Source organism: Oncorhynchus mykiss, chromosome 13, assembly GCF_057628025.1.
Source record: "Oncorhynchus mykiss isolate SJ-2025 chromosome 13, ASM5762802v1, whole genome shotgun sequence".
NCBI classification, from domain to species: Eukaryota; Metazoa; Chordata; class Actinopteri; order Salmoniformes; family Salmonidae; genus Oncorhynchus; species Oncorhynchus mykiss.
In genome coordinates, this window is record NC_143034.1 from 24974473 (window position 1) to 25001828 (window position 27356).

At 43.1% G+C, this 27356-nt stretch overlaps 1 protein-coding gene and 1 non-coding gene across 2 annotated transcripts in view; both read right to left on the bottom strand.

The window, feature by feature from the left end:
- The window catches only part of LOC110485784 (E3 ubiquitin-protein ligase NEURL1), a 60125-nt gene that overhangs the window by 16965 nt on the left and 15804 nt on the right, over positions 1-27356 (bottom strand). The window contains exon 3 of the mRNA XM_021556950.3: positions 22000-22321. Within this exon, the coding sequence (XP_021412625.3) occupies positions 22000-22321 (322 nt within the window). The remainder of the gene's footprint in view (positions 1-21999; positions 22322-27356) is intronic.
- LOC118938570 (U7 small nuclear RNA) lies at positions 8618-8674 on the bottom strand. Its single transcript, XR_005035778.1, has one exon. It is a non-coding gene; the product is annotated as a U7 small nuclear RNA (small nuclear RNA).

Here is a 27356-nt window from a genome sequence, read left to right on the forward strand (position 1 = left end):
ACACATACACACAAGGAGAGAATGCCCTGCTTATAGTCTCCCCCCTCCCCACCCCACCCCTGCTGGGCAGCTGCCTGCCTGAAAATAAGGTCTCTAAATGTGTAACCCCCTCCACTCCCCATCAGCCATGCATTGGGAGAATTAGCTCTGGGGTGTATTCAATAGGAGCCAAACATAACCAAAATGGAAGCAAATGGAACGAAATGGGGAGTTACCTACAGTACCTGAATTTGTCAAATAGAAACTCTCGTTTTTGTTGCGAAACGTTTTCCGTTTGCAACTGTTTCCTACGGTTACGACTAATGATTACACCCCTGGCGGCGCTGAAGAGACATCCCCATCACTCAGACAGAGAGAGAAGCAGGAGAGAGAGAGGGAGGGGGGAGAGGGGAAGGGAGGGACAAAGAAGAGGGACAGTCATTGCTCAGAGGGTGTAAGTGGATAAGGAAAATGAGTGACCAGACTGACTACCTTGTTGATGGAGAGAGAGAGATTGGGGAGATGGATAGCAAGGTAAGCGGGGGAGGGAAAGAGAAAGAAAATGACATTGTTGACCACCTCCTCTGAGAGGGCAGAAGATAGGGAGAGAGCCCATCACTCAAAGAGCGAGAGAATGAGACAGAGAGAAAGCGGGACTAGCAGAAAAGGATAGCGAGTGACCACCTCTTTTGAGATAGAAGGAGACCCCATCATTCAGAGCGAGGGAGCGACAGACTGACAGAAAGAGAAAGAGAGAGACAGAGAGACAGAGAGAGAGAGACAGAGAGAGACAGAGAGAGACAGAGAGAGAGAGAGAGAGAGAGAGAGAGAGAGAGAGAGACAGAGAGAGAGAGAGACTCAAAAGAGAGGATAAAAGCCAGCATCCACCAGTCCTCCCGGGAGAGGTCTAGTCTGCAGCCAGGCCCATTTTACCCACTGCTCCCTCTGAGGCCTGTCCCAGAAAGCCTTTTAGAGGCCAGGACCAGCTCTGGACATAGATAAACCTCTTACCCCTTAATTACTACTCTCACGAGGCCTGCCAGAGAGCCTGCCTGAGTGTGTGTGTGTGTGTGTGTGTGTGTGTGTGTGTGTGTGTGTGTGTGTGTGTGTGTGTGTGTGTGTGTGTGTGTGTGTGTGTGTGTGTGTGTGTGTGTGTGTGTGTGCTAATAACAGTAGTGAAACCACAGAGAGCTAAAATCTCTTAGCCTGTCCCATCTGAAAGGGCTGAAAGGGACCCTGGCCAGAGTGGGATTATCTTCCATTCGAAAAAATTTAAATGTATTTTGTCCTAATATGGACACCGTACAAACGTTAATGCCTGGCAAGTCAATGTAGTGCATTTGAATGTGTGCCAGCAAACCAACTGCTGTCCATTTGTGAGCTATTCAGCATTTTGGTGTACGGTACATTCCTTTGTCCACTTAAATGTGATGAACGGTATGACATTTAACTGTGTTAACAACAGCCAGAGAACCTATGCTGTCAAATGCGGTGAGGAAAGTCTAATTGAGAACCGGTTGCGACCCGTCAGGCTGACCAAGCCGGCTAGATTATCAGACCTTCGTCTTTCTTGTTGTTCACTAAGAAGATTATGTCCAGATTGTACAGGGAAAAAGAGAGATTTCTGTTTCAGTGCTGGCTGCAATAAATGTTAGAGTCATACCAGGATCCAACTCTTACCCAATACCAGATCATTCAATCAAACCTCACTAAATCATTTCAAAGAGGCACTGTAAGGGAACATTTCAGTGGTCTACTGAGAGGCAACAATTGACTTCCTATACTAATTTTACATTTGAGTAATTTAGCAAGAGCTCTTATCCTGAGTGACATACCGTAGTGAGTGTATACGTTTTCACACTCCCCCCCATGGGAATCGAACCGGCAACCCTGGGGTTGCAAGCGCCACACTCTACCAACTGAGCCACACTTGCTCCCTTCACGTACTATACTGTGCGTGATTGACAGATGACATAATTAGGGTTATAGGTGCTCATTCAGTCTATCAAAAGACCAGAGGACAAAGACACCTTACAGTGTGTGATCCTCCGTTTGGTAGTGCTGATTCAACGTAGATCATCCTCCAACTGCCATCCCTTTGATCAGTTCCCGCCCTTAAATCCAAGATGGCAGCTCAGTTTGCCTCAAAGTCATGTCAAGTGTCAATTAGCATTAGCGGCTAATGCACAGACGGCTCTGAAAACTGACGGTATTAATGTATCACGAGACTACGGGACTTTAATTGTTCTATTTGATCTTTGTTGGGAGTACAACATGGATGGAATAGTGGCTTGAAAAAGCGTGCACTCGTCTCAGTGACTGCTAATCGACCGTTAAACTAACAGCCCAAAAAGCACGCAGTGCAGTTAGCACTGTTAGCGCCCGAGGCTAGCAGAGAGAGAGAGATGACTACCGCTAGCTTTTTATTCAATCTGAGGCTTCCCACTTCCTCTATCCTCCCCTACTGTAGTGTCCAATAGGCCCTTAGTGGATGCCGCAGACCGGCTAATGAAAAGGAAGAAAATGATCAAAATCTAATTCCATTTCTTAAAACGTTTCATTTCCCAAACAGTCGAACGCAGAGGGGCTACCCTTCAATTAAGTATTTCCTAATGAGGTGAGGACACAAAGCACTTGGCAACATGCTTAAGCCAAATGATTGGGGAAGGAAAGGGATTCTCCCTTGGCGGTGGGAGTATGTGTGTTGCTCAGGCATACTAACTTCTAACATCCCCAAAGCCATCCCTGATTCCAATGCTGGATGAACGCTCACTCTCTAGACCAGGGATGGGCAACTGGGGCCCGCGGACCAAAAATAAAGACATGTACAGTACCAGTCAGAAGTTTGGATACACCTACTCATTCACGTTTTTTTTAAAACTATTTTCTACATTGTAGAATAGTGAAGACATCACAACTATGAAATAACACATATGGAATCACGTAGTAACCAGAAATATTATATTTGAGATTCTTCAAAGTAGCCACCCTTTGCCTTTTTTTTTTATTTATTTATTTATTTCACCTTTATTTAACCAGGTAGGCAAGTTGAGAACAAGTTCTCATTTACAACTGCGACCTGGCAAAGATAAAGCAAAGCAGTACGAAACATACAACGACACAGAGTTACACATGGAGTAAAACAAACATACAGCCAATAAAAAAGTCTATACACGATGTGAGCAAATGAGGTGAGATAAGGGAGGTAAAGGCAAAAAAAGTCCATGGTGGCAAAGTAAATACAATATAGCAAGTAAAACACTGGAATGGTAGATTTGCAGTGGAAGAATGTGCAAAGTAGAAATAAAAATAATGGGGTGCAAAGGAGGAAAATAAATAAATAAATACAGTAGGGGAAGAGGTAGTTGTTTGGGCTAAATTATAGATGGGCTATGTACAGGTGCAGTAATCTTTGAGCTGCTCTGACAGCTGGTGCTAAAAGCTAGTGAGGGAGATAAGTGTTTCCAGTTTCAGAGATTTTTGTAGTTCGTTCCAGTCATTGGCAGCAGAGAACTGTAAGGAGAGGCGGCCAAAGTAAGAATTGGTTTTGGGGGTGACCAGAGATATATACCTGCTGGAGCGCGAGCTACAGGTGGGTGCTGCTGTGGTGACCAGCGAGCTGAGATAAGGGGGGATTTTACATAGCAGGGTCTTGTAGATGACCTGGAGCCAGTGGGTTTGGCGACGAGTATGAAGCGAGGGCCAGCCAACGAGAGCGTACAGGTCGCAGTGGTGGGTAGTATATGGGGCATGGTGACAACACGGATGGCACTGTGATAGACTGCATCCAATTTATTGAGTAGGGTATTGGATTTATTTTGTAAATGACATCGCCGAAGTCGAGGATTGGTGGGATGGTCAGTTTTACGAGGGTATGTTTGGTCAATTTTACAAGGGTTGGTTTGGCAGCATGAGTGAAGGATGCTTTGTTGCGAAATAGGAAGTCAATTCTAGATTTAACTTTGGATTGGAGATGTTTGATGTGGGTCTGGAAGGAGAGTTTACAGTCTAACCAGACACCTAAGTATTTGTAGTTGTCCACATATTCTAAGTCAGAACCGTCCAGAGTAGTGATGCTGGACAGGTAGGCAGGTGCAGGCAGCGATCGGTTGAAGAGCATGCATTTAGTTTTATTTGTATTTAAGAGCAGTTGGAGGCCACGGAAGGAGAGTTGTTTGGCATTGAAGCTCGTCTGGAGGGTTGTTAACACAGTGTCCAAAGAAGGGCCAGAAGTATACAGAATGGTGTCGTCTGCGTAGAAGTGGATCAGAGACTCACCAGCAGCAAGAGCGAAATCATTGATGTATACAGAGAAGAGAGTCGGCCCAAGAGTTGAACCCTGTGGCACCCCCATAGAGACTGCCAGAGGTCCGGAGAACAGGCCCTCCGATTTGACACACTGAACTCTATCAGAGAAGTAGTTGGTGAACCAGGCGAGGCAATCATTTGAGAAACCAAGGCTGTCGAGTCTGCCGATGAGGATGTGGTGATTGACAGAGTCAAAATCCTTGGCCAGGTCAATGAATACGGCTGCACACTATTGTTCTTATCGATGGCGGTTAAGATATCGTTTAGGACCTTGAGCGTGGCTGAGGTGCACCCATGACCAGCTCTGAAACCAGATTGCATAGCGGAGAAGATGCGGTGGGATTCGAAATGGTCGGTAATCTGTTTGTTGACTTGGCTTTCAAAGACCTTAGAAAGGCAGGGTAGGATAGATATAGGTCTGTAGCAGTTTGGGTCAATGACAGCTTTGTACACTCTTGGCATTCTCTCAACTAGTTTCACCTGGAATGCATTTCAATTAATAGGTGTGCCTTGTTAAAAGCTAGTTTGTGGAATTTCTTTCCTTCTTAATGCGTTTGAGCCAATCAGTTGTGTTGTGACAAGGTAGGATGGGTATACAGAAGATAGACCTATCCATATTATGTCAAGAACAGCTCAAATAAGCAAAGAGAAACGACACTCCTACCCATCTCTCCGATTTGGTCCTGCCGTACATACCTACACGTACGCTACGGTCACAAGACGTATTGTCCCTAGACTTTCTAAGCAAACAGCTGGATGCAGGGCTTTCTCCTACAGATATACATTTTTATGGAATGATCTGCCTATCCATGCGAGAGACGCAGACTCGGTCTCGACCTTTAAGTCTTTACTGAAGACTCATCTCTTCAGTAGGTCCTATGATTGAGTGAAGTCTGGCCCAGGAGTGCGAAGGTGAACGGCAAGGCACTGGAGCGACAAACTCCCCTTGCTGTCTCTGCCTGGCCGGCTCCCCTCTCTCCACTGGGATTCTCTGCCTCTAACTCTATTCCATGCCGTCGCTAGGATGGGTGTGTCACTTGAGTGGGTTGAGTCACAGACGTGCTCTTCCTGTCTGGTTTTGCGCCCCCTCTGGCTCGTGCGGTGGAGGAGATCTACGTGGGGTATACTCAGCCTTGTCTCAGGGTAGTAAGTTGGTGGTCTGTTGATATCCCTCTAGTGGTGTGGGGGCTGTGCATTGGCAAAGTGGGTGGGGTTATATCCTGCCTGGTTGGCCCTGTCCGGGGGTATCGTCAGACAGGGCCACGTGTCCCCAGACCCACCCCTGTCTCAGTCTCCAGTATCTATGCTGCAATAGTCTATGTGCCGGGGTCAGTTTGTTATATCTGGTATAATTCTCCTGTCTTATCGCGTGTCCTGTATGAATGTCAGTATGCTCCCTCTAATTCCCTCTCTCCTTCTGTCTCCCCTCCCGGAGGACCTGGGCTCTTGGCCCATGCCCCAGGACTACCTGCCCTGATGACTCCTGGCTCTCCCCAGTCCACCTGGTCATGCTTGCTGCTCCAGTTTCAATTGTTCTGCTTGCTGCTAGGGAAACCTGACCTGTTCACCAGACGTGCTACCTAGTCCCGGCCCTGCTGTTTTCGACTCGCTCTCTCTCTCTCTACCGCACCTGCTGTCTCGACCTCTGAATGCTCGGCTATGAAAAGCCAACTGACATTTACTCCTGAGGTGCTGACCTGTTGCACCCTCTACAATCACTGTGATTATTATTTGACCCTGCCGGTCATTAATGACCGTTTGAGCAATCTGGCCTTAAATGGCCATGTACTCTCCACCGGCACAGCCAGAAGAGGACTGGCCAACCCTCAGAGCCTGGTTCCTCTCTAGGTTTCTTCCCAGGTTCCGGCCTTTCTAGGGAGTTGTTCCTAGCCACCGTGCTTCTACATCTGCATTGCTTGCTGTTTGGGGTTTTAGGCTGGGTTTCTGTACAGCACTTAGTGACATCAGCTAATGTATAAAGGGCTTTATAAATAAATTTGATTGATTGATTGATTAAATTGTTTTTTCCTTCATCAATCTACACCCACTACTACCCCAGAAGGTGCAATTTAGAAACGTGGTTGTGAATCAGGAGTCACTCAATTAGCCCACGTCAGCAAAACATTTTTTTTTAGATTGATAAATTAACGGTCAGCTATCTTCATTTGTGGTAAGCATGATCGAATTACTGACTGGGGCGGGGCCCACTGATTATCAGATATCATATTGAAAACTGCAAACATTTGCCTCCACCCTATTGACAAAATGTGTAGAATTTCAGGAAATGAGTTATAAAATTGCTAAATCTTCTCCCCTCCCCATGGGAAAAAAAAGTGTAACATTCCAGCAAACTGGCTTTACAACGGCAACAGGGAATGAATGTAAAACCGTAGTTTATTTCTCTTTGCTGTTTCTAACTTTTTTTCTAGCGGGGGGGTATGGATGCGGCTGCGGCCCCTCATGTATTTACTGTAGTGTTCTGTTGTCCTGCCCTGCTCTAGGCTCCCTCAAATGAAATCACCAGGCTCTTTGAGAATGACATCATGGCATCATCAAACGGAGCCGAGAGTGGCGTGTGGCTTTCTTTCATTACTGCAGAGCTCTGTCCTAAATTGGATTAGGGTTGGGGATAGACGTTTGGCATGCCGAGGAATAGCTGAGGAACCCACGGACACGAGAGAGGCACGGAGGAATGGAGTTTGGGAGGAGGGCATGATGATGACACGACTCAGAGGATAACGGGATTTAGGAGAAGAGACGGAGGGACGTGAAAGGAGAGGGTGGGATAGGAGGAGAGGAGTTGAGACAATGTCAGATTAGGAATGCTGAAAGAGGGGAGAAGCCCACCTATTAATTCTCTCTTCTCTCTCTCTCTCTCTCTCTCTCTCTCTCTCTCTCTAACACTCAGCAGAATGAAAAAGCATGTACTGTAGCTTCCAGTCAAGTTCAGTGACGGTACACAGTGTGTCTACTGCATACCACATCTCCTGATTTGAGTCACTCTGTGAGTCAACAGTCTCCACTGAATGCAGAATATGGTGCATGATCTGATCTTACACTAGCTCTGGCCCAGGGCGTTCGCACGTTCCTCTACTTAGGGTAAAACATGTGTTAGTAGAGGGACTTGCTAGTGCCGTGGACAAGAGCTAGTCTTACTGTATAACAAATACAGCAATCATCATGAAGATTGTACCATGAGATTCGATAACAGTTATTTTTTTCTGCCGAGCTGAATGTTGACATTCATGAACACAGTTTCAAGAGGTTAGGCTTTGGCCCAGTTCTTCATGAAAAGAGGTCTCTGTCGACCAGTTCTAAACGGCAGTGCATGTTTACCTTGTGCCCCTATTGAGACGGAGAGAGGGAGGGGAATATGAGAGGGAAGATAAAAGAGTGAAGGATGCTGTGCCTATGCTGAAAAAGTGGAGTGTGTGTTTGTGTATGTTTGTGTGTGTAAGTTTGCGTATGTGTGAGTGTATTGCGTGTAACTGCACCAGCTGCTGCCCACTCATCATGGTGCACCTGCTCTTTAAGCTAGAGACAAACCCCTTTGTCCCCATTGGTCCTTGTCAGATAGGCTGCCCACAGATGTGCGTTCTCATTGGCCGATTGGCCGAGGGCACAGATTTGCAATTGCAGCTCTCTGAAAGAAGCTTCAAACAAAGTGGGCACTCTGTGGCCTCTCACTGACACTCTCTCACACACACACACACACACACACACACACACACACACACACACACACACACACACACACACACACACACACCATCCCAATCTAACCATGTTAAGGAAACTAACTGTAATGGGGACACAAAGCGAGGCAGCTGTAGTCAAAATCCAAACACATTCAATTGAGAACCAAATGCAGCACCTGTTGGGCAAAACCAACAAGTATACAAAATGGAGGAGGGGAGGGGGGTGTTTGGGCTCTTTCTCTGAGCGTTTCATTGGGATTGCCAGTGAAGCTAGCAGGCTACTAATGCTGTGTGTGTGAGGGGAAGAGGAGGGAGGAGAGGGAGAAGAAGGAGAGGGATAGGCTGGCTGGCTTAGAGGCTTTGCTAGCTTTCCACATGAAAAAATACTATAGTATTTACTGTAGTATACAGTAGTACTTACAGTTAACTATAGTATATATACTGTAGTAAAATAACTGTAGTATATACTATAGTAATTAATGTAGTGTTTTGACGGATTGTAGTATACTGTAGTATTTATTGTTGTTCTTTTGTGGACTGTAGTATACTATAGTATTTACTGTAGTGTTTTTGGGGACATTACTGTAGTTTTTACAATAGTGATCTTGTTTTATTATCTTTGACATATAAGTGGAGGCTTTCTCCTTAAGGAAACCTACTAGAGAAATACTATAAGAGGATATTTTCTATAACCTGTAGGGAACACAATATATGGTCTTTATGTGGCATGTAGGTCTCTTACTTATGGATGGTATACTGTATATTGCGATATGGTGGAGGGGAATGGGCTGGGTATATGCACATTAACTACTGTAGTATTTAGTATAGTTTAAAAAGTGTAGTGTTTTTGGAGACTGTAGTGTTTTTGTGGACATTTCTGTAGTATTTGCTAGTGTTTTTTTTTGCAGATAATACTGTTGTATTTACTATAGTATTCTACAACATTCTATGGTAAGTACTACACATGATAGAGGGTTTCCACAGTGTGTAGTATTTTTTATGTGGGTTTAGCAGAGCGAACGTGCCAGGGCCCGTCCCTGTGAGAGGGGGGATTTGCACAGTTATACATCTGGTCTCTCTCTCTCTCTCTCTCTCTCTCTCTCTCTCTGTCTCTCTCTCTCAGAGCTTGGCTTTATTTACAAACTCTCAGGGATTCATAAGATGTGAGAGACTGATGGGAGTGGAGGATTGGGACGGGGCTGAAAGGAGGAGAGGAGAAGTGGAGTACGGAGGAAGGAAAGAAGCTCACAGCTGTGTTCTTTTAGAAGTAGAGCTGCACAGCTGAGACGGGCGGGGATGGATGGGGAGGAGAGTGCTCATGTTTGAGATGGTTCCCAGGAGAGACTAAGTGATGGAGAGATAAAGAGGGATGGAGAGAGGTGGAGAGAGAGAGTTGGAGAAAGAGAGAGGTGGGTGAGAGAGGTAAAGAAGTGTGTGTGTGTGAGAGGGATAGAAAGAGAGAGAGTGATTGAGTGAGAGAGAGAAAGAGAGAGGGGTACAGTCAGTGAGTGGATAGAAAGAGAGAGAAAAGAGATGAAGTGGAGAGAGAGAGAGAGAGAGAGGGGGGGGGGGGGCAGTGAGGGAGGGTTCGAGGGATGCTTGGGATGGTGCCGTATACCCTGATACTCCCTGGCTTTGGGCCAGTCGCTCCCTCGCCTCGCCGGCAGGTCGATTTCGAACCCCCAGGCTGGAAAGATCAACAGCCTTTTGGGAGGCGACACACGCCACATGGCTCCAAAACAAAAGCCCAGGCACAAATGCTCTCCATAAGTCACAAAAGCCCCAGAAGCCCCGGTCCCTTAGGTCATCGGCAAAATTCAGCATGTGCAACATCTCTCAACCAATCAGTGGTCAGGGCCTAAGCATTAATAGATTAATAAATCCATCATAAGGTTCTTATATTAAAGCCTCTCTCAGTCAGTTTTCCTCCTGCTCGACTGCTCCAACCAGACCGTGGCAGGTCTGGGTTCAAGTACTATTTCCAATTTTTCAAATACTTTGAGTGTTCGCTCTCAACTGCCTGGAATGCAAGATGGGCAGGGTTTGCAGTATTGGGGCTATTCTGTTGGTTCCATTAAGCCAGTCAAACTCAATTAAGCACAGATAAAGCATTTGAAGTTACTTCGAGTAGTATTTGAACCCAGGTCTGGATTGTGGTGGGTACAGAGCTGTTATTTGGCTAATCAATTATCGGGTCAAAAGGGGGGAATTAATTCCAGCCAATGTAAGGGACTGCCTTTGACTCGGATTTAATGTATTGTCTTGCAATCTTCTATGCATCACCTATATGTTTAGACAGGTTCGTCATAACGAGGAGACCAAGGCGCATCGTGATAAGGATATATTCATCTTTATTTACACGAAGAACACTAAACGAACTAACGCCACGAGTGCTGACAGGCAACTACACATAGACAATAACCCACAAAACCAAAATGGAAAATGGCAACCTAAATAGGATCCCCAATCAGAGACAACGATAAACAGCTGTCTCTGATTGGGAACCAATTCAGGCCACCATTGACCTACAAATATACCTAGACAATACCAAAACCCCATAGAAGTACAAAAACCCTAGACAAGACAAAAACACACATACCACAGTCGTCACACCCTGATAAAGAAAACAAAGATAACTAAGGTCAGGGCGTGACAACAGGGCTTTATAAATTGTGTTGTTTCCCACACTTCATAATAGGGGTAGTCCACTGTACGGTGTCCATTTTAGGACGTGAAAGACATGAAGTACAACGTCAGGAAGGACAACATAAATCTTGGCATTACACCTCTGGCGTCTTCCCACTGGGCACAGACGACCAGTTCAACGTCTAGTTTGGATTTACATTTGGTTGAGATCCGGAAACAACAAAACATTTCACCATGTTATTGGATGTAGGTTAAATGTTTGGTGAAAAAAAGGACAACATTCCTTTTACGTTGACTACTTTTTAAAAATCCAATCAGTTTTCCACGTTGGTTCAACGTCATCACACTGAATTATTTTGTTGAAATGACGTGGAAACAACATTGATTCAACCAGGTCTTGCCCAGTGGGTTTAATCGACTTCAAAATGTCTTACAAAATAGGAAATTAGTATTAAACTCAGTCAACATAATCTCAAATTGGTTTCACTGCCAAACCATACAGAATATTTTTTCTCTGTCTATCCAAACCACTGACCAAACAATGACCTTGACTTCTACAGTACATTTGACATTTATGTCCATAAACACAGCCAGACAATTCATTCGTATTTTGAATGCGGAGACCGTTGTGACATTCAAACTGCTCTTTCTACCATACATTTCCAGTTTGAACGCTTAAAACCACAAAGTTACAACATCATTTATCCTAGCGCGTATTATCCTTGGATCACCTGATTTGACCAGGGGACTTATAAGTGCACCTACAGTATTAGCTAGGAATTAGACCGTTCGGCCAAGTCAAACCTCAAGTGCCAGTCAAAACACGAAAATAATCAAATAACCATTTCACAGACAGGAGTGTGTTTTCCCCTCAGTGGACCGTAACCAGTAACCTCCGTGGTCTGCGTCTATGGTTTTGGGTAACGTTTGGATAACGTCCCCCAATAACTTCCAGTGTTCCAAATGACTTCATGTTACCGCAGCCATAAGATTGGACCAAGAACATAGTGGACGATTGGTCCAAAACATGGCAAGGAACCAAGGGTCCAATAATCTCGACTTCAGTATCCATCTTCTCTGTGCAATACCTTAATAATAACAATATTAGGAGATGTTTTCCATCAGTTGAGAGGCTGGGGACATATTGCAGATATTCTTTTAGAAAGTCCTTACTCCAGTGACACGTGTCATCTATATTTTTGCGTTTCAACCTTGGCCGACCTCTCAGCAGTTGTAAATCTTTTCTTGTGGCCAATAGAATCGTCATTAGTTTATATACAGATGTGGGATCTGAATTTGATCACCCTGCTGCAGGAGAACGTTCCTGAAATGTAAAACCTGTAGTGTATTTGAGGTTTAAAAAGGCTTCTGAAGTTTGTAATTTCCACTTACAAATTTCAGACTTGATTTCCTCCTACGAAAAATGCATCAGACCCTACAAAAAATGTCCATTCATTATAAATCTGCATAATAGTTCACATTTCCTGTTGCTGCAGGGTTATTTAGAAAATTGTCTCAAATGAACTACCATCTCTCGGTAGTTACTCTCTCAGTATCCTTAGGGTAAAAGTAAGTGAGAAAACATTGTGAGTTTGCAGTGAGAGTAAAGCAATATAGTGAATTAGCTTGCTTTCATGAATGCTCTTCTATGTTAATGCCTCTCTTCTCCCACTCATTTATTCTCTCTCTCTCTTCCGTTCCTTCTTTCCTTCTCCCTTCCTCTGTCTTTCTCTCTGTCTTTCTCTCTCTCTCTCTCTCTCTCTCTCTCTCTCCCTCCCTCCCTCCCTCCCTCCCTCCCTCCCTCCCTCCCTCCCTCCCTCCCTCCCTCCCTCCTTCCCTCCCACCAGCTCTCCTTCTAATCATTAGTTTGTGCCACTACACAGCTGCACCACGACATATCACATATGCATCTTGGTACGAGCCAGCAAAACCCAGCCCAAGCAGACTGGTTCCATCCAGATCTCATATGTCATTAATACTTACGTTAATAGAGTAATTCTCTACAGCTGGTCACAAAGGTTTAAACTGTGTTAACTCCAAACAGGGACACAGTCAACTACACTGCAAGAGCCTCTACGCTTGTCTGCGATGTCTGAAATGATCTGTACTGTATATAAAAGTTCTGTCTTATTGGATTTATCGATAAGGACAGGTCTACAGTTGAAGTCGGTAGTTTACAAATACTTAGGTTGGAGTCATTAAAACTTGTTTTTCAACCACTCCACAAATTACTTGCTAACAAACTATAGTTTTGGTAAGTTGGTTCGGGCTTCTACTTTGTGCATGACACAAGTCATTTTTCCAACAATTGTTTACAGACAGATTTGTTCACTTAAAATTCACAATTCCAGTGGGTCAGAAGTTTACATACACTAAGTTGAATTTGCCTTTAAACAGCTTGGGAAATTCGAGAAAATGATGTCATGGCTTTAGAAGCTTCTGATAGGCTAATTGACATACATTCTGTCAATCGGAGGTGTACCTGTTTGATGTATTTCAAGGCCTACCTTCAAACTCAGTGCCTCTTTGCTTGACATCATGGGAAAATCAAAAGAAATTAGCCAAGACCTCAGAAAATAAATTGTAGACCTCCACAAGCATTTCGCTACACCCGCAATAACATCTGCTAAACACATGTATGTGATCAATCAAATTTGATTTGATTTGATACCTCTGCACAACAAAAAGGTGCTGTATAACCATGAAGAGACGTCAGGTTCCTAACCTGCTGTCAACTAGACAACAGAGAAATATGAAAGGTGCTGTATAACCATGAAGAGACGTCAGGTTCCTAACCTGCTGTCAACTAGACAACAGAGAAATATGAAAGGTGCTGTATAACCATGAAGAGACGTCAGGTTCCTAACCTGCTGTCAACTAGACAACAGAGAAATATGAAAGGTGCTGTATAACCATGAAGAGACGTCAGGTTTCTAACCTGCTGCCAACCAGACAACAGAGAAATATGAAAGGTGCTGTATAACCATGAAGAGACGTCAGGTTTCTAACCTGCTGCCAACCAGACAACAGAGAAATATGAAAGATTTTAATATGTTTCCGTATCAGACCTGGCATATTTTCATTCTTCACATCTCTCCTAACACACACACACTCTACAAGGTTCGGACAACCTTCTAGACATTGTGACACCTTGTCAGAGATAAGCGACATTTCTCTGACACATTCGCGAAAGACATAAACAAAAGCACCCGTATTTCTCACGACCTCATCCGTCAAGCTTTCACAGCTTGTGTTCCCCCGTGTCAAAACATCGGGCTCTTTTTTCACTGTTGACCCTGTCGACATCTATAGAAAAGAGCACATTCCACAATCACTGGTGTTTTGCCCTACAGTATAAACAATACATTGAGCCAAAATGGGAGAAAGTCAAATCTACTTGTATTGAAAACTTTTTAAACAGGTCAAGGAGCAGAAAGGCTTTTGAATGTCAGAGTATTCTCTGAAAACACACACACACTTTGAAAATGTTTTCAGGGCCATTTGAAAAGTAACAGAATGTTCCCTTGCTTTGAAATGTTTATTTACCCTCTGATTTTCTATCAGAGAGAGAGAGAGAGAGAAAGAGAGAGAGAGAGAGAGAGAGAGAGAGAGAGAGAGAGAGAGAGAGAAAGAGAGAGAGAGAGAGAGAGAGAGAGAGAGAGAGAGAGAGACCAGATGTATAACTGTGCAAAAGGTTAGGCTGACCTGTCAATCGTTGAGATCATTGACAATTGTGTTTATTTGAGATATTCCATAATTCATGTAGTATATTTATGTTGTGTTACTTTGAGGTGTTCTATAATCCATACAGTGTGCTCATACTATGTTACATTGAGGAATTCTATAGTTCAGACAGTGTTTATGTTGACGCATAGTGAAAGACAGTACTTACTGCACTTCAAGTGTACTGGAGTGTATTAAAACCTCTAGTGACTCCCCATCCCGGGTGCGGGAGCGTAATCATCGACTGGCTAATTAGCATAACGCAACGGACATAAATATTCCTAGAAAATATTCCTATTCATGAAAATCACAAGGGAAATAAATGTAAACCCAATGTAAGTGTTTTAATACACAGAATGTGCTTTAAAACAGAAACGAAGTACCCTGAAATACCCAAAGTGGTTCATCACCTGAATATTGGTGTTTTTGAGAGAATGTGTGAAAACACTTCTTAGGGTTTCAGTGCATGTTAAAGGCAGCGTCAAAACACAAAAACGTTGTTTCTCATAAAATCAATTTGATTGATGATAAGAGACTACGGAGACGACAAATCTCGAAACGCCAACAAAAGTTTATTTAAAATGCTTCCCCGAAAGTTCTGCTCCTGTTTGTTGGTAAGTCCAGCAGACATGTAAAATACCACCATACAATACATTATTCAAAAAGGTACTAAAAAGTACAGCAAAAATATGGAATTGTGGAATTCCACCTTAAATTTTCTTCATTAGACAGTTTGGGAAAATGACAGGCAGAACAGATGGTACATTTCGTTGGAATGTTACCCGCTCAACCACACAGCCACACTGTAAGAAATTACTCTGTGGTGAATTGAAATTGTTTGGCGGTAACGCACCCGGGTTAGTCACCCCTCTCCCCAACGAAGACCAGGTATAATTTCCCTGCTCCAACCCTTCATTCTGTTTATCCCACCTATCTCTATCCCCTCTAATCATTTCAGAACTGTCTCAATAAAGTGTCAAAATGTGTCTTTTATGAGGATAACCAATCACATTGAGTGATTGAACTCATTGGAAGTCTTTGGTTTGAATCACCTTGCATTTCCTGTCTTGCCACTTGACTCTGTTTTCAGAGGATTGTGGGTAATTCAAACAATTTGGACTTTGTGATTTTTTTTTTCTCACACAATGTCGTGTGCATGTTTGAAGAAAGGAAACTCTGCGTTAAGCTCGTTGTGCCATGAGGTGTAATGGATCATGACGAGCAGTTATCAAAACCGTCAGGCAAAATGACGTACAACGAAAACTGCACCCCATTCCCACGTTCATTACTGTTAATGAAAGAGGTAAAGGCAGAATCCTAAATTCTTACAGTTCAACCATCAGTTGTGTCTGGTGGTTTAAACACCGTGTCTGGCAATGCCTGCCAAAATTGTATAGAAAGGCACATTCTCAAATACATAAAAGAAAGTTAAACATTAAGACACTCCAGAAAAAGTCTACAATCTACTTCTGCACTAGACAGGATTCAAAACATCATAATGGTGTTTAGAAGTGTTAGAGAGAGGAAACTACACCAAAAGAGAAGGGATCTAATTCTGCACTCAACAGAACTTGAAACACCAAAATAGTGTTTTAAATATTTTCTGTGAGTGCTCCCAGTCCCTGGCAAAGTGTTGCACAACGCTTGATTTAGTGGTGTTACAACACACCATGCAATATTTCAAAACATCTCAGGATGAAGTGTTTCAATACTCCAGCACTGTTAAGGTTCCGTCTCCTTCAAGATGGTGGGGAGCTCATTGTTACAAAGCACTTCATTTTAACAGTGTTGGGTCAGTTCCTACCTAGGAGGCTCTAGCAGGAAGTGTCACGCTATCACCTTTCCCAAATTCCAGCGCCATTAAAGATATGGACTTGTTTATGGCTACATATATTGCCGGGGCAGGTGAGCTTAATGGTGCCAAAAAAGGAGAAGGCAGTTAAGAGAGATGATAGATTGACAGCCAGGCAGGCAAGCGCATCTACATTTCTATGGTCGTCATTGACGGTGTGTGTGTGGTGTGTGCGTGTGTGTCTGTCTAAGACTGTGTGTGTGTGTGATGTGTGTGTCTCTCTCTCTCCATCCATGTGCGTGTTTGTGGAATGAAACTGTCACCCTCAGAGTAGCTAGATGTATCTAGCCCATAATTCTGCCTGTCTGGGTTTCATTAGCTAGAGCTGGGATCTTAAACTATGCTTATCATCCAACTGTAGGGGTGGAAAACACTAAATCACACTATGCCATGTGCAATAATATCCCCAAAGGCTTTAAGACTATTGTTCTGTGCTAACCTCAATACAACATGTATTTAAAAAAAACATGTACAGTTGCATCTTTGCTAAAAATGCATTTAATGACTCAAAAAGCATATAGAGTGCCTTCAGAAAGTATTCACACCCCTTGATTTTTTTCACATTTTGTTGTGTTACAAAGTAGGATTAAAATGTATTTAATTGTCTTTTTTTTGTGCTTAGCTCTACTCCGTTTTTTTTTTTTTTGCCATAACAAAACTCCCTAGTCCTTGCTGATGACAAGCATACCCATAACATGATGCAGCCACCACCATGCTTGAAAATATGAAAAGTGATACTCAGTGATGTGTTGTGTTGGATTTGCCCCCAAAATAACGCTTTGTATTCAGGACATAAAGTTTATTTCTTTGCCAAAATTTTTGCAGTTTTACTTTTGTGTCTTATTGCGAACAGGATGCACGTTTTGGAATGTTTTTATTCTGTACAGGCTTCCTTCTTTTCACTTTGTCAATTAGGTTAGTATTGTGGAGTAATTACAATATTGTTGATTCATCCTACATTTTATCCTATCGCAGCCATTAAACTGTCATTGTTTTAAAGTCACCATTGGCCTCATGGTGAAATCCCTGAGCAGTTTCCTTCCTCTCCGGCAACTGAGTAAGTAAGGGAGCCTGTATCTTTGTAGTGACTGGGAGCATTGATACACCATCCAAAGTGTAATCAAAGAGATATTCAATGTCTGCTTTTTATTTATTTTTTACCCATCTACCAATAGGTGCCTTTTTTTGAAAAACATAATTCCACTTCGACATGATGGGGTATTGTGTGGAGTCTAGTGCCAAAAAAAGTCTGCAACACAACAAAAAAAGTGGAAAAAGTATAGGGCTTGCTGAAATGCATGTAATGACAGACAATGTTCCAGAAATGAATGGCTGTGACATCTAGGCTACAGGTTGGCCAAAGTGTTTAATCATTTGGCTTCCTATATTACCCTTTACATATTGATCGATGCAGATCATTTGTTTGGCCACCAAGCCAAAACTTTGGCAGTAGCTAGGTTTCGATCTAATTTTCCCACCAGAGATGTGTTTCCATCAAACTGACTTGTTGCGGATTAAAGGCTGTGTGTGATAAAGTAGTGCACATAAACAAAATAACCTTTGCCGTTAAATTCCAATGTACCAAATAAAAAATACAAGTTAAATGGGTTTCCATCGCCTTTTCAACTCTACTGTACTGATGGTTTTGTCACAAAAACTGCTGCGTTATATAGAAAATGTGCCCACTCTGGACTTGGCACGTGTGCTCCTCTAGCCAACAGCTTGCAGATACAGTACGGGTAGGCTACATGATGAGATCATTATGGATAAAGAGCGATTTTATTTATATCTGTCAAAGGAAAGCCAAGCATCGATAATCTAGTTACCAGAACAAGACCCTCGATATTTATTGGAAAGGAGCATCAAGCTCATCACCTTGCACTTTCACCACCCTGTGAAGTTCATCATAACTTATCTCATCTGTAGCCTAATAAACTGCATGCTTTCCCGAGTCGTAGTGGGAGGACCGCACAACATATCGCGTGACTACAAGTTTCCTTCTATATGATGGTTAATATATCAATATTTGGGCATGAAGTCGTTTCCACCACTATTTCTCCCATAAATAACTTTGCAGACACAAAAGATCCCACCATGTCGAACGAACAAATTGTCTTTCGGCATTTATAAAATTATACCAGCATTTCATGTCTCCATCGGCCCGTTTGTGACTTTTTTCATGCATCGGGTAATTCATCCTCATGAATTGGTTGGATGGAAGCTTGGTTCGTGACAGCCTTTCAATTGTGATGGGGAGTAAAATCATTTCAAATCAAAGGGATGCAGAAGGCACTCATTTCGTGGAACGACCCAGTACACGTTCATTTTATTACAATTTTTATTTAACCTTTATTTAACTAGGCCAGTCAGTTAAGAATACATTTTTTATTCACAATGACGGCCTAACGAAAGGCAAAAGGCCTCCTGCGGGGACGGGGGCTGGGATTAAAAATAAAATTATAGGACAAAACACACATCACGACAAGAGAGACAACACAACACTACATAAAGAGAGACCCAAGACAACAACATAGCATGGCAGCCACACATGACAACATAGAGTGGTAGCAACACAACATGACAACAACATGGTAGCAACACAACATGGTAGCAGCACAAAACATGGGACAAACATTATTGGGCACAGACAACAGCACAAAGGGCAAGAAGGTAGAGACAACGACACATCACGCGAAGCAGCCACCACTGTCAGTAAGAGTGAACCACGATCGAGTCTTTGAATGAAGAGATGGAGATACCACGGTCCAGTTGGAGTGTTTATTGCAGCCCGATCCAGTCGCTGGCTGCAGCGAACTGAAAAGAGGAGCGACCCAGGGATGTGTGTGCTTTGGGGGCCTTTAACAGAATGTGACAGGGAGGACGGGTGTTGTATGTTAAGTTCAATGCCCTCGTCAACTTTGCTTGTTTATTTGCCATGATGCACACGAAAGACACAGAGTCACTACAGGACTGAGAATGTATCACGTTTGAAGTCATTTAAATGTTAGTTTTGTTGGTATGTAGTTAAGGCAGTTAAGAAGAGATAGACAGAGAAGATAGACAGAGAAGAGAAGTTAAGAAGAGATCGTTAAAAAGAGATAGACAGGCAGGCAGGGAAGTGCAGTGCATTGCCATTCTCATGGTTGTCAGAGAAGGTGCGCGTCTGTCTGTGTTTGAGGAATGAAGCTGCCAACACCAGAGTAGCTAGATTTATTCATCCCATAATTCTGCCTGTCTGGGTTTCATTAGCTAGAGCTTGGATCTTAAATTATGCTCATCACCCAACCGGAGGTGTGGAAAACACTATATCACACTAAGCCATGTGTAATAATCGGAGGCCTTGAAGTTGTTGCCGGGTGCAACCGGCGTCATCCTGTCATCCTAACCTTCTGTGCTGACCTCAACACAACCCTGGGGACTTTAACCGATGTTATCGAATGACAAAATGCACTTTGTTTTTAGAAGTAGGCACGTGTGTTCACTTTGGTGGTAAGATGGTAAATAACGGTTTCTATGTGTTTGTGAGTGTGTGTGTGTGTGTGTGTGTGTGTGTGTGTGTGTGTGTGTGTGTGTGTGTGTGTGTGTAATTATGGGTTTTGAAATAGCTCATATCTTGCAACAGAGTTTGTTTTTCAGTGATTAAGGATCGTTTACGTTCATTTAATAAATCTTTCGGGGGTTGGCATTAGATTAAACAGAACAGACAGTTTGAAACTTATTCTAGGTATGGTTCGTAACAGTAGTCTGTGAGAACACCAGGATGACTAACAGATGCCTCAGGTACTTCTCTATCTGTGCCGTTCCTAATAAGCAGAAACCTGTGATCAGTTAAACATTTCCTTAGCCTAACCGTAACCACTATCAGGTAAAGCTAAATCTGACCTTAGATGATTACCTAGGGGGCATGTTAGACTTTACAGTAGCAGCTAAACAGACGTGTCCTGGCGCATGTACAGTGCAGTGGAGCCATTAAGTTAAATGAATAGAATATGTAACATAATGCGTGTGGCAGGCTTGGGAAAAAAGTGATTTGGTCTGACAGATACCACCTCTGATAGGGAATATGAAGTGAAGGCAGCCTGGAGGTTTGCGTGTGGTAGGTGGAAACAAGTATAAGGCCCACGTTCATTCCTGTCACGTGAAATTTCACGAAGCCCTAATAAGGTAGAATGTTCCATGTAAATCCTTATAAGAGAATACTGTGCCTAAATAAGAATGTGTAGGCCTACAGTACTGAAGGGGGAAAAAATAGCTGGACTGCTGCATGTCTGTGTATACATAGAGATAAGAGGACGCTGGTTTTATTGTAAACACGATGTATATATTTTGGATGTAGCTGGAAAGCTAAAGCAGGAAAATAAAATCTTTCCTAAAGTAAAAAAAAAAAAAACATCTGGGGAAGAAAATGTTAGGACTGTTACAGTTCAGATGTAAGCGACCAGTATGTTGAGGGCAGATGTTAGTCAGAAGGCCCCCCGAGGACCTATAGGAGCTCTGTACCTTAGGCTGCCCTGGCTATAGCCTGACTGTAAAAGGCTGTGTGTTGATTTAACTAGGGCTGAAGAGAGTGATTGTAACAGCACTCCGAGCAGCATACGGTTTACCAAGACGCCAGGGATCTCTCCAAGTGACTTATAGAAGAGAGTTCAAACTGTCCAAGTATTGTAGGAAATATACTTTTAGCCAAAGGAACACACATGATTCTTGACATTTGAATTTTTTTTGTTTGTTTTGTTAACTTTTTTCTCTCCCCCCCGATGCTATTCTTGCTTTCCGGCGTCACGGTAATGCGAGACGACAATGTGAACTTTGGGCCAACAAATTGTGGCCCCGTTGTCTGACGTTGCTACTCTCAGGAGTCTGTGCAAGTCTGTTCAGGAATACAGCTAGGTTTTTATCGCTACTTGTCATCACTGCCTCCCGTCAAGACTAGGAGTGCGGGGGGGATTCAGATAAAACGACTCCAACATCACACCCCTCTGCTACCCGAGATACCACTGTACTCCTGTCAATTGGCACGGCTCGCAATTAGGATCAAATGGGCTATCTATGGAACATGTGACCAACCCCCTTGTCTATTTTTATCATAAGGGGGATGACAACATTGGCACTTTGAATCCCTAGAGAACAGAAACATGCACAGTATGCCATAGGCCCTGGGTACATCAAAGCCTTGGCTAACGCTAGGTTATCGCATGCTATGTCTATCGCTATGGTATGTATGCTAAGCCTTGGCTAACGCTAGGTTATCGCATGCTATGTCTATCGCTATGGTATGTATGCTAAGCCTTGGCTAGCGCTAGGCTATCGTATGCTATGTCTATCTCTATGGTATGTATGGTAAGCTGCATTGCATGCCTCGATAATGCACAGCAGGGCAGTTATTTTGCAGCCTATGTGCTCTAGTGGTGCAGACATACTAGGGCCAAATGTTAGTCATACATAGGTATCGTTTGTAAAGACCTTGTCATCAGATCTTAGAGTGGTTCACATTAGGTTAGAATAACTATCACTAACCTCATCCACCTTAAGAAAATATATGTCATTCCCAGTCAGGAGACACTATGTTTACAGTAGGTAAACATGTTACAATACCTAACATGACTTTGGAGTGGACAAAACGCACCATTACATTCTGTATGACCATAAGGTGCTCACCGTAAAGGCATGGGTGATCACCAAATGCCATAACCTCCTAATTCTCTCATTGTCCATCACCTTACCAAGACGCTAGAAGTGAGGAATGGTATGGAGATGTATGTGTAGGTGTGCATGCATGCTTTCTTAACATACCTAGCAGTTGCACTGCACGGGTCAACCCATAGACATCTATCAGCCCCCACAGAGGTTCTCCTGTTCTCACCCCACTGAAGAACAACATCGGGTTGGACTCATTGATTCTATAGAAGACCCGGCCCTTCTTGTCCACCCAGAAGGCGATGACGTTCCCTTCGTTGGCGAACTCCTCAGGTAGTGCCTTGGCCCAGAAGCCACTCTGGGAGACCAGGTCAGGACAGGCATACTTGGGCAGGCTGTCTGGGTTGATACGGGACGGGTCTTTAGCCGTGAAGCCCAGACGGAGAGCTCCGCTCCAGCAACACTGCTTCTTAGTGATCTGTGGAAGGAGGACAGACTATGATAGGTCGATGGTCTTACAGCAGTTTGTCGTAGCATAAGAGTGTAAAGGTCTAGGATTGTACTTCATAAGGAAGTCTAAATGTTGCCTTGAAGTTTGAAGGTTCCCTTTGTGTATTGTCTGTCAATGAGATTTCATTTTGTGACCGAGGCCTATACAATGCTGACAGGTTGCAAAAGAAAGCAAGTAATGGGCCTATTTGGTTTGTTGAGTGAATGGCTTGCCTTGGTTGTATAACTGTACCAGGGTTTCCGTTAGTACAATATGGTGGCAGACCTTCAACAGGCAGCATTTTAATTTACCGGACATTGCAGCATTTTCATTTTCCCGGACATTGAAGATATTTAACGGACCACTACGCATTGGGTGCGTAACCTGATTAGGGCGTCCACCCACAGTGACAGAAATTCCATTTAGATTATGGCAATTCATCTCAACAGACCATGCGACTCTAGGACGCAATGGCGTGCGTCCTTCTTACAGAAATTCAATGCGCAATTTGAAAATAACTGCCACATTTGATTTTCCTCGGCTAACAACAGGAGTAATGAACAGCAAAATCACTAGCCTATGTCAATCTGCTATCCCCCATAGTTGAAAAGTGTACCTATTCTGTTGGACAGCTTGTCGTTCCGTGTGAAAGAAATAGGCTATTACAAACTAAATCTGGGACAGCTGTGGGACGATAGTTCCCAAATTCATACAACTAGAAGACCTAGGCTACATCTCCAAAACAATGTAAAAAGCAATGACGCTCGTGCAACTGATCAGAATATTTAGCTTAAAATATTGATACGTTATTATTTCTTCACATTATAAGCGCAGCAATGCGCACAAGGCAGTAGGAAACATGCAAATGTTTGTTTCATAATGCAATTAGCAGGAAAACACAGTTGTCAGAAGCGCACAGAGAAAAATATATACAATACAACATGAGAGGAATAGGCTACTGGTTTCAATGGCATTTGGAAGTCTTTATAAAATAATTGCCTGTACGTTTGGTTGGATTTTGGCGAGGCTACTTCGAAGCCAGGTAAGACATGCCTCATAACATGTACTGCAGTAAAACGTTCAGGTTTCAAACAGTTAAGTATATGTTTTCAAAATTCATACTGCCTTCAGCTCATTGCAAATTGGTGTGTGACACACTAATGCCTGCCTAGTTTCCTATGCACTTGACTGGCGAATGGGAAGCGCAACGCAATTACCAGTTGAGAAATAAAAATAGTAGCTCTTTTTAATCGTGGCCATCAAAACTGTTTTAAACATGCGATTGCATTAAGAATTGCACAATGATTGGGCTTATAAAAGCACGTTTCACTACAGCACCAACGAACCAGCTGTTTGATGAGCTGTAGCAGAAAATCTCACGCTACAGCGGCTGTTATTTCAATCAATGAATAGGCTAAAATTCCCCCGGACATTTGGCCGGAGCCAAAAATGTTTTAGTAGCTTTTCTTTCTTTTCTACCGGTTAACGGAAATCCTGAACTGTACCTAAATAAAACTAATGCAACACAAAAGCCTACGTTGTCTTGAGGTTTAAGTGTACTTCAGAGCAGGGGTTCCCAAACCTTTTTCACTCAGGCCCCCATTCCAGCATCGGGGAACATCACATCACGCGTTCCCACCCAGCGAGCGAGCCAAGTCTATTTCTATGGGCACAAGCACTGTTCTCTTCACACCCCTCTTGTTGGCAATATTGCAGGATTAACACTTATTTCCTGCAGTTCTACACATTTTGTCATAGGGTGAGGAGAGAATTTATCAGTTTTAAAGTGAATTTTCTTGCAATTCCATATATATATATATACAGTGCCTTGCGAAAGTATTCGGCCCCCTTGAACTTTGCGACCTTTTGCCACATTTCAGGCTTCAAACATAAAGATATAAAACTGTAATTTTTTTGTGAAGAATCAACAACAAGTGGGACACAATCATGAAGTGGAACGACATTTATTGGATATTTCAAACTTTTTTAACAAATCAAAAACTGAAAAATTGGGCGTGCAAAATTATTCAGCCCCTTAAGTTAATACTTTGTAGCGCCACCTTTTGCTGCGAATACAGCTGTAAGTCGCTTGGGGTATGTCTCTATCAGTTTTGCACATCGAGAGACTGAAATGTTTTCCCATTCCTCCTTGCAAAACAGCTCGAGCTCAGTGAGGTTGGATGGAGAGCATTTGTGAACAGCAGTTTTCAGTTCTTTCCACAGATTCTCGATTGGATTCAGGTCTGGACTTTGACTTGGCCATTCTAACACCTGGATATGTTTATTATTGAACCATTCCATTGTAGATTTTGCTTTATGTTTTGGATCATTGTCTTGTTGGAAGACAAATCTCTGTCCCAGTCTCAGGTCTTTTGCAGACTCCATCAGGGTTTCTTCCAGAATGGTCCTGTATTTGGCTCCATCCATCTTCCCATCAATTTTAACCATCTTCCCTGTCCCTGCTGAAGAAAAGCAGGCCCAAACCATGATGCTGCCACCACCATGTTTGACAGTGGGGATGGTGTGTTCAGCTGTGTTGCTTTTACGCCAAACATAACGTTTTGCATTGTTGCCAAAAAGTTCAATTTTGGTTTCATCTGACCAGAGCACCTTCTTCCACATGTTTGGTGTGTCTCCCAGGTGGCTTGTGGCAAACTTTAAACGACACTTTTTATGGATATCTTTAAGAAATGGCTTTCTTCTTGCCACTCTTCCATAAAGGCCAGATTTGTGCAATATACGACTGATTGTTGTCCTATGGACAGAGTCTCCCACCTCAGCTGTAGATCTCTGCAGTTCATCCAGAGTGATCATGGGCCTCTTGGCTGCATCTCTGATCAGTCTTCTCCTTGTATGAGCTGAAAGTTTAGAGGGACGGCCAGGTCTTGGTAGATTTGCAGTAGTCTGATACTCCTTCCATTTCAATATTATCGCTTGCACAGTGCTCCTTGGGATGTTTAAAGCTTTGGAAATCTTTTTGTATCCAAATCCGACTTTAAAATTCTTCACAACAGTATCTCGGACCTGCCTGGTGTGTTCCTTGTTCTTCATGATGCTCTCTGCGCTTTTAACGGACCTCTGAGACTATCAGAGTGCAGGTGCATTTATACGGAGACTTGATTACACACAGGTGGATTGTATTTATCATCATTAGTCATTTAGGTCAACATTGGATCATTCAGAGATCCTCACTGAACTTCTGGAGAGAGTTTGCTGCACTGAAAGTAAAGGGGCTGAATAATTTTGCACGCCCAATTTTTCAGTTTTTGATTTGTTAAAAAAGTTTGAAATATCCAATAAATGTCGTTCCACTTCATGATTGTGTCCCACTTGTTGTTGATTCTTCATAAAAAATACAGTTTTATATATTTATGTTGGAAGCCTGAAATGTGGCAAAAGGTCGCAAAGTTCAAGGGGACCGAATACTTTCGCAAGGCACTGTATATATATATATACAGTGGGGCAAAAAAGTATTTAGTCAGCCACCAAATGTGCAAGTTCTCCCACTTAAAAAGATGAGAGGCCTGTAATTTTCATCATAGGTACACTTCAACTATGACAGACAAAATTAGAAAAAAAATCCAGAAAATCACATTGTAGGATTTTTAATGAATTTATTTTGCAAATTATGGTGGAAAATAAGTATTTGGTCAATAACAAAAGTTTATCTCAATACTTTTTTTATACCCTTTGTTGGCAATGACAGAGGTCAAATGTTTTCTGTAAGGCTTCGCAAGGTTTTCACACACTGTTGCTGGTATTTTGGCCCATTCCTCCATGCAGATCTCCTCTAGAGCAGTGATGTTTTGGGGCTGTTGCTGGGCAACACGGACTTTCAACTCCCTCCAAAGATTTTCTAAGGGGTTGAGATCTGGAGACTGGCTAGGCCACTCCAGGACCTTGAAATGATTCTTACGAAGCCCCTCCTTCGTTGCCCGGGCAGTGTGTTTGGGATCATTGTCATGCTGAAAGACCCAGCCACGTTTCATCTTCAATGCCCTTGCTGATGGAAGGAGGTTTTCACTCAAAATCTCACGATACATGGCCCCATTCATTCTTTCCTTTAAACGGATCAGTCGTCCTGGTCCCTTTGCAGAAAAACAGCCCCAAAGCATGATGTTTCCACCCCCATGCTTCACAGTAGGCATGGTGTTCTTTGGATGCAACTCAGCATTCTTTGTCCTCCAAACACAACGAGTTGAGGTTTTACCAAAAAGTTCTATTTTGGTTTCATCTGACCATATGACATTCTCCCAATCTTCTTCTGGATCATCCAAATGCTCTCTAGCAAACTTCAGACAGGCCTGGACATGTACTGGCTTAAGCAGGGGGACACGTCTGGCACTGCAGGATTTGAGTCCCTGGCGGCGTAGTGTGTTACTGATGGTAGGCTTTGTTACTTTGGTCCCAGCTCTCTGCAGGTCATTCACTAGGTCCCCCCGTGTGGTTCTGGGATTTTTGCTCATCCTTCTTGTGATCATTTTGACCCCACGGGGTGAGATCTTGCGTGGAGCCCCAGATCGAGGGAGATTATCAGTGGTCTTGTATGTCTTCCATTTCCTAATAATTGCTCCCACAGTTGATTTCTTCAAACCAAGCTGCTTACCTATTGCAGATTCAGTCTTCCTAGCCTGGTGCAGGTCTATAATTTTGTTTCTGGTGTCCTTTGACAGCTCTTTGGTCTTGGCCATAGTGGAGTTTGGAGTGTGACTGTTTGAGGTTGTGGACAGGTGTCTTTTATACTGATAACAAGTTCAAACAGGTGCCATTAATACAGGTAACGAGTGGAGGACAGAGGAGCCTCTTAAAGAAGAAGTTACAGGTCTGTGAGAGCCAGAAATCTTGCTTGTTTGTAGGTGACCAAATACTTATTTTCCACCATAATTTGCAAATAAATTCATTAAAAATCCTACAATGTGATTTTCTGGATTTTTTTTCTAGTTTTGTCTGTCATAGTTGAAGTGTACCTATGATGAAAATTACAGGCCTCTCTCATCTTTTTAAGTCGGAGAACTTGCACAAT